The sequence below is a fragment of the Octodon degus genome, unplaced genomic scaffold (assembly GCF_000260255.1).
Source record: "Octodon degus isolate 3935 unplaced genomic scaffold, OctDeg1.0 scaffold00163, whole genome shotgun sequence".
NCBI lineage: Eukaryota > Metazoa > Chordata > Mammalia > Rodentia > Octodontidae > Octodon > Octodon degus.
The window spans coordinates 2,500,885-2,509,227 of record NW_004524739.1 but is presented as its reverse complement, the minus strand read 5'-3'; the positions used below and the strand labels follow the sequence as shown (position 1 = coordinate 2,509,227).

The following is an 8,343-nucleotide window of genomic DNA, read 5'->3' as shown; positions in this document are numbered from 1 at the left end:
AAATAAAATGGGTGGATTGCATAATACATGAATTATATCTCAATAAAGATGTTATATAAAGCGAAAAAAGAAACAAGGGGGCAGGGGTGTGGCTCAGCCAGTGGTGATGTACCCCTGCCAATCTCAAGTAGAATGAATCACTAGTATGGAATATGGTATGGCTGAGTCTTGAAGACATGACTGAGTGAAGCCAGAATTTTTTTTTTTTTTGAAACGGGCATTACAATTCAAAAAGGTAACACTGGGCATAGTAGCCTGGACAGCTAAAGACAGACTGAAAATGCAAAATGTCTCAGGGATATGGCTCAGTGCAAAGGCTCCAAGTACATCGGCACTACTGCAAAAGTAAAATTTAAAATAACACAGAGGGACGGGGGATATGGCTGAGCAGCATTAGGGCCTGCCTGCCAAGTGGAAGGTCTTGAGTTTGGTCCCTGGTATCAAAAGACAGCATACAGGGCTAGGGATATGGTTCAGTGGTATAGCTCTTGCCTAGCATGAAAAAACCTCATTATACATGACTCCATTTATTTATTTTTTTTATTTTTTGGCGGAACTGGGGATTGAACTCAAGCCCTTATGCTTGCCAGGCAAGCACTTAGTACTACTGAGCCATCTCCCTGGCCTGATTCTTTTAAATGTCTATAAAGTCCAAAGAAACAGAAAAGGGCTGACTAGGGACTGTGGCTGGAGGACCAAACACAGTGACTGGTAATGGTTGCACTTTAAGGGTTCATCTTAGAAAAAGACATGGTGGGGCCGGGGAGATGGCTCAGTAGAATAAGTACTTGCCTGGCAAATGCAAGGATCTGAATTCCCGGTTCCACCAAAAAAAAAAAAAAAAAAAGACATGGTTTTCTTAGAAATGGTTATAACCACTGGGTGTGGTGCAACCTTGCAATTATAGCTACTTGGAAGACAGAGGTAGTAAGATCAGAAGTTTGTGCCCCAACTGGATAATCTGAAACCCTTCTAAAGTTAAGAAAGGGGCTGGGTAAGGGTCAGCCAAATAGCTCAGGGAATAAAAGCGCCTGCTTAGACAGATGCAAGAGCCAGAAGTTCAAACCTCTGGTCTGTCGTGCTGGCCCTGGCCCTACCTTTGGGGCACGCTGAAACAGCGACTGAGACTGGGCATGGTGGTGCACACCTAATCCCAGCACTTGGGATGTAAACAGGAGGATCACTATGAGTTCAATATAATAGTGAGACCCTGCACACCCTATAGGCCCTTCCCTAAAATACAGGAAAAAAATAAAAGTACCATCACTGGATCTGATAGTTAATGTTTATAAATCCCAGTTTGTTAGAAAGTTGAGCCAGGAGGACCTCAAATTCAGGACTTCAAAACTGGGGAGACCCTGTGTTCAAAAAAGCCACCATTTGGGCCAACCTGATAGCTCAGCAGACTAAAGCGCCTGCTTAGGCAGAGCGCAGCAGCCAGGGAGGCTGAAAACAGGAGGATCACTACAAGTCCGAATGTGTAGGTAAGACCCTGTAGCCCCTGTACCCCTGTCCTAAATATAGAGGAAAAAAGAAAAAGCCACCATTTAACAAAGCTATCATTGTTGGATATTTATCTTTACTGGTAATTACCATTCACAATAAAAATCTCAATTGAACTTGAATTGCTAATTCAAATTTTATGAACTAAACTAGGCACAGCTGCACACACCTATAATCAGCACTGGGAAGTCTACGGGAGATGGATCTCAAAATTGGAGGCCAACTAGTGCTACATACTAAGATGCTGTCTCAAATACCATCAATTAAAAAGGCCAAGAGGGTATGAACTAACTGAACAGAAACAGTATATTTTAGTGTGTTTTTTTTTGTTTCTTTTTTTTGCAGAACCGGGGATTGAAATCAGGCCACTGCGCTTGCCAGGCAAGTGCTTATTCCACTGAGCCAGCTCCCCGGCCCCTAGTGTGGTTTTGACTGTTATTATCAAACATGTTGATGATTTCAGGTGTCAATTTTGCTCACCTCTGGTGCCCAGCTGTCTGGTCAAAGACTTTTTTTTTTTTTGGTACAAGGTCTCGCTATACATCTCAGACTCATAGTGATCCTATTTTCAGCCTCCACAGTGCTAGGATTACAGGCGTGCGCCACCACACTTAGTCTGGGTGACCAGCTTGGTGCACCTGGGGCGGGGCTGCTGCAGCATATAGTGCTGGGGATCAAACCCAGGTCCCTGTGCTTTGCCAAGCAGGCACTGAGGCCGCTGACCAATTTCGCCAGCCCTGGTCAAAGACTTCTGTTGTTGTTCCTGTGCAGGTATTTTGTAGACACAACTTAACATTTGTGATTGGTTGACTTTGAGGAAACTGTCCTCAATAATGCAAATGGGGCCCTATTTAGTCTGCTCAAAGTCTTAAGAAGTAAAAAAATGAATTCTCAGAGAAGGAATTGCTTCAAGACTTACTATGAAAATCTTGCCTGAGTTTTTATTCTGCCAAGCTGTAGCCTACCTATGCCAGCCACGTGACATCAGCTACTCTGGGTTTTAGCTTGCCTGCCACAGACTTCACACTTGGGAATTCCCACAATAACCTCTGTCAGTTCCTTGAATATATTTTTAGCAGAGACACATGTCCTATTGACTCTTTCTCTGCAGAAGTATGTTGAAATAGCATGTTTATATTTTCTTTTTCACAGTTACCACATTATAATATTCAGAACATCCAATTCTAAATAAAAAGTGCATGCATTTTCTTGTGTAGCTTTTGTGTGTGTGTGTGTGTGTGTGTGTGTGTGTGTGTGGTGTGTATCGTGCTGGGATCAATGCCAGGGCACTGGGAATGCTAGGCAAGCACTACACTTACATATGTCATAGGGTTGCAAGCAATATGTGTGGTAAAATATGGTGACCGGCTGTCACTCACGTGACAAAGAGACTGAGTAAGTAGGAGTTACATACTGATACTGCAGGTATGTTACTAATCTCCAAAAGAAAGGCAGTGTCCCCAAGGCACTTCTGGAGACTGGCTAGACTTTGTCCCAAGTGTGACTCTTAGTGGAACTGGGCTTTCTGGACTGCCAGCTCCCTTGTGTCCAGTGACCACTCCACCAGCTGTTAAGAGGCATGAATTGTTATTGTCAGCTGAGGATATATGCAGGAAAGTGTTGAAATTATGAATTTGATTTGATCTTTGCCTGAAGGTAAAGTCTCAATTGCCATCTCAGCGTGCCCTGGTGGTGGGGCCGGCATGGCAGGCCCGGGGATTCTGTCTTGTCTTGTTTTGTTTTTTTGAGATGGGGTCTTGCTCTGCAGTCCAGGCTAGCCTCGAGCTCACTTTGTAGCCCAGGTTAGGCTTGAACTCGCAGTGATCCTCCTGCCTCATCCTCCCCAGTGCTGGGATTATAGGCTTGCGCCACCACATCGAGCTTAGGTGATCTAAGGGACATTTTGCTGACAGAACTTATTTTTCCTATAAAATTACTGGTTTTGTTTTTTCCTTTTTTTTTTTTTTGTGGAACCAGGGATTGAACTCAGGCTCTTGTGCTTGCTAGGGAAGCACTTATTCCACTGAGCCATCTCCCCGGCCCCTGTTTTTTCCTTTCTGACACAGGGTCTTGCTATGCAGTCTAGGTTGGTCTTGAACTCACAGTGATCTGTCTTAGTATCCCAAGTGCTGGGACTGCAGGTAAGTGTCACCATGCCAGCTCCCCCAAATTTTCCTTGAACAAGTTCCAAAATACATTCAGATTTTAAACTCCTGAATTGGGCCAGAGATGTAACTCAGCAGCACAGCACCTACCTTGCAAGCATGAAGTTATGAGTTCAATTCCCAGTACCAAAAAGTAGAAAATAATTTTTAAAAACTTTTTTTTTAGGGAAGGGTCTACAGGGTGCTCAGGGTCTCACTACTAGTTAAAAACTTTGGTTTGAGACAGATCTCACTGTGTAACCCAGGCCAGCCTCAGATCGTGACAATCCTCCTGCCTCAGCCTCCCAGAGTGCTAGGGTTATAGGGTATGCCACCATGCTCAGCAAAAAGAATTTTTCAAACTGACAGATACAAGTAACATAGTAAGACTGATACCCCAGGGTAGACACCATATATCTAGGGAGTAACAGGCTCCTTGGGAAGTGTACTCACATCCTGGTCACATCCTGCTCTAACTATGTCTGCATTTGGCTCTTAAAAGGATGGGAATTCCTCCAGGGAACAGTTTACCTTGTATTCCTCACCACCTAGCTGCACGAACAGTGCCAGCCACAAGGGATGATTTGGTGAGAGCTGACAAGAGAAACAGAAGTGGATTCTTTCTTACCTTCCAGTGCATCATCTCCAACCTCTTCATATGTCTGTCAAGAGACCAGAAAGGCGAGTGAGCAGCCTGGTGACAGCCTAGCCCATGATCACGGTTTATTTTTAACAAGACTGTCACTTTAGCTTTCCCCACCTTTTCTGAAGCCAAGCTCCAAGTCCCGTCCCACAGAATGACATGTCCCAAAGAGGAAATATAACCCAAGAGGGCCAGACTTGCCAAGACACAGGTACCTGCATGGTGCTCTGGGTGTAGCCGTACTGGGGGTAACTGTAGCTGTAGCTGCCTGTGTTCTGGTCATAGCCCCACTGGGCATAGTAGTTCTGGTACTGTTGATAATACTGGTTGTAGCTATAACTGTACATCTGACTATATTCCACTGGCTTTACACGGCTCCTTATATTAACAAACAAAAATAAATAAATTAAGCAGACATTTGTATAGTATTTCCTGTATGACAAAGGGCTGTTCTGCTTTCTATAGTAATTAACATTTAACCCTCACAACAATTAGTATAGCATTGTTCCTACTTTATAAATGAACTCAACGTACAGATTTAATAACTGCACTGCAATTATGCCATTAATAAGAGATTCAAACCCAGGCAATTGGTCTCTAGAGCCTATCTATACTTTCAGCTGGGTGTGGCAGCCCACACTTGTAATCCCTAGTACTCTGCAGGGTAAGGCAGGAAGATCACATGAGTTATGTTGGTTTGTTTTTGTCTTTTTTTTTTTTTTGTGGAACCAGGGATTGAACTGAGGCCCTTGTTTTTCAGGCAAGCGCTTATTCTACTAAGCTATTTCCCCAGCCTCGTTTTTGTCTTTTTGAGACAAGGTTTTGCCATGCAGTTCAGACTGGCTTCAGACTCACAGAGGTCCTCTTGCATCAGCCTCAGTATCGGAATTACAGACAGGCGCAGCACCACACCTGGCCTATGTTTCTTTCTTTTTTTTTGGTCTTTTCAATTCTCCTGCCTCAGCCTCCTGAATGCTGGGATAACAGGAAAAACTTTATTTCCATTTTTTTTCCTTCTTTTTTTCTTGTCCCCCCTAATCCCCTTCTCATTTAAACATTTTCTTTCTTTTTTTGCTCCGAATGCCTTCAGGGCAGGTTTGGCTGGCTTGAGTTGTGAGGATCGAACCACAGCAACCTGAGCCTGACTGTTTTGTTGAAGCAGCCACTTAAAGAACTGAGCTAAGGGGTAGGCCCCTAAACATTTTCTTTCTTTTTTTTTTGTGGAACGAGGGATTGAACTCAGGCCCTTGCGCTTGCCAGGGAAGTGCTTATTCCACTGAGCCATCTCCCTGGCACCCCCGCAAACATTTTCTTTCCATTTCCAAATATCTATTATTAATTTTGATCCATCTTTTCACTTTCAGTTTCTCACACTAGAGAAACAATGAGGCATTTACTTGTGTGTCTCATTTATTTCACTTAAGAGTATGGTATCGGGTCGGGGAGATAGCTCAGTAGAGTAAGTGCTTGCCTGGCAAGCACAAGGTCCTAAGTCCAATGCCCTGTACCACAAAAAAAAAAAAAAAAAAAAGAGTATGATCTTAAGGCCCATCCATTTAGCTAGAAATGTCCCAAGCTTATCCTTTATGGAAGTATAGTGCTCCTCATCACCTTTATTCATTCAATGGTTAATGGGCATTTGGGCTATTTTCAAGATTTAGCTGCTACAAATTGTGTTGCTATAAATAAACATGGGTGTGCATATATCTCTGTGGTATAATGCTTTTAATTCTTTCAAGAAAATATCAAGAATAATAGCTGGGTAGAATAGAACCTCTAGTTTTAGTTCTTTGAGAAATCTCCACAGATTTCCAAGTGGTTGCAACAGTCTACACTCCCACCAACTGTGGAGAAGGCTTCCGTTTCCTCCACAGCCCCAGGAGCACTTGTTATTGGATATTTTTTTATTAAAGGCCATTCTTTCTGAGGTGAGATGGAATCTTGGTGTGGACTTATCTATTTATTTTTATCTTTTTTTTTTTTTTAGGAAGCAGGGATTGAACTCAGGCCCTTGCACTTGCCAGGGAAGTGCTTATTCTACTGAGCCATCTCCCCGGCCCTATTTTTATCTTTTTGAGTCAGTCTCATTATGCAATTCAGGCTGAGATTGAGTTCATTCTGTAGCCCAGGCTGGTCTCGAGCTCACAGCGATTCTGCCTCAGTCTCCCAAGTGCTGGGATTACGGGTGTGCATTACCATGCCTGGTGAACCATGCCAAATTTAACTGTAACATTAATACCACATTCAGTCAGATTTAACTGTTCCCAGTGCCACGCTATGCTGTTAAGATAGAGCATTTGTTGTGCAAGGTTCACAACACCTTGCCAGGCATTACTACACTTTATTTACCAATCAGGGTGGAGGCCCAGAGTTGGCATAAAACTTTCTTCTCAGGGGCTCAGGAGATGGCTCAGTAGAATAAGCGCTTCCCTGGCAAGCACAAGGGCCTGAGTTCAATCCCCAGTTCCGCAAAAAAACCAAAAAACTTTCTTCTCAATACACAGTGGCAGAGTCACTGCTAACCAAAACCAAAATGCCAAGATCCATTATCTTCTGCAGTCTCATGAAACAAGTCTAGGGCCTAACCACCACTCTTTTTTTTTTTTTTTTCAGAACCAGGGATTGAACTCAGGCCCTGGCTAACCACCACTCTTGGCTAAGAGGAACCACAGATTCAGCATGTGGCAATCTATCTCCAGTCATCCTGCTCTGAAGAGTCTGAGTGTCTTGTAAGTGCCACCAAACATGTGGACAGGCGAAGTACCCACTTGCTGGTTGGCAAGGAGGCGCCTAACAGAGTAGAACACACTTGTTTCGATACACTGAATCTCTACAGTCAAGACAGACAGGAAGCCAAGCCACAAGCAGGAACCGAATATGACACAAATAAATCCCTGTTATAGGAACTGCAAATGCTCCCAGACTGAATGAGCTCTTCATAAATTCCTTGAATCCAGTGTCTGCTCAGCAAGTGCAAGTTAGCCAGAGTTGCTAGGTAAACCCTGTCTGCCCAAGACCTACTTGTTGCATTCACTCCAGAGAGGGACGCCTCCTCCCTGCCCAGTGCTGGGTCAGATGCTCCCCAATATTCTCTTTGGCTCCCCTTTCATGACTCAAAGAATATCTACTACCTCCTCATACACTGGGGTAACTGAAGGCACAGTCTTCCTGGCCTGTGGGTGGTTTTGTCCCCTTTAGCAACTGCACATTTCTGCTGTTTCTCTACATACAGCTGCTACAGTCAAATCCTCCAAGGGAACTCAGATCACCTCCATTCCCAGTGGCTGCGGGCACCAGCTCTGAGGCAAGCACCCGTCACGGACAACCATGTTGAATGAAGAAGAGATACGACACATTACTGTACAACAGATTGCAGACAAGACTTTGTTTCTCTTGCTTATAACAGCCTCATTTTCTCATCTTCAAAGTCTAGCACAGGACCTACGCAGTTGTGGGAACTCATAGTTACTGAATGAAAAACTAGTTATACCAGGAACAGCCAAAATGGTCAACAAGGAATTTCTGGAAAGAGAACATACACAAAGGACTTCTACAGTTGCGAGAGAGATAGAAGGGTGCTGTGGCACAAACCTATAATCCCAGTTACTTGAGAGGCTGAGGGAGGAGGATCACAAGTTCTGTGCAACCTGGACAATTAATAAGACTATATCAAAATAAAAATTTCAAAGAAGAACTGAGGATGTAGCTCAATGGTACAGAACTTGCCAAGCAAACATGGGGCTCTGGGTTCAATTCCAACATTGAAAAAATTTTCTTTAATATTTTTATATAGTTAGAGCTTCCACAACAAATGACATTTTTCTTGGGGGGAATGTAGGCTGATCTATAATGTGTTAAAGACAGTTAAGCTAAGCAGGATGATAGATACCACTAAGCCTCACATGCAGGAGGCTGAGGCAGGATTACAAGTTTAAGGCCAGACTGGGCTGTATACTGAATTCAAGGATATCTTGGACAAGACCTCCATTTCAAATTCTGCCTCTTTTGGTGCAGTTTCTTTTCTTTTTTTAAAATATTTATTTATTTATTTAT

General features: G+C 43.4%; 1 protein-coding gene across 1 annotated transcript in view; it reads right to left on the bottom strand.

The window, feature by feature from the left end:
- Nucleotides 1–8,343, bottom strand: part of Trnau1ap (tRNA selenocysteine 1 associated protein 1) — a 22,872-nt gene that overhangs the window by 1,628 nt on the left and 12,901 nt on the right. The window contains exons 7-8 of the mRNA XM_004642890.2: nucleotides 4,506–4,668; nucleotides 4,276–4,309 (exon numbers count right to left, since the gene is read on the bottom strand). Of these exons, the coding sequence (XP_004642947.1) occupies nucleotides 4,276–4,309; nucleotides 4,506–4,668 (197 nt within the window). The remainder of the gene's footprint in view (nucleotides 1–4,275; nucleotides 4,310–4,505; nucleotides 4,669–8,343) is intronic.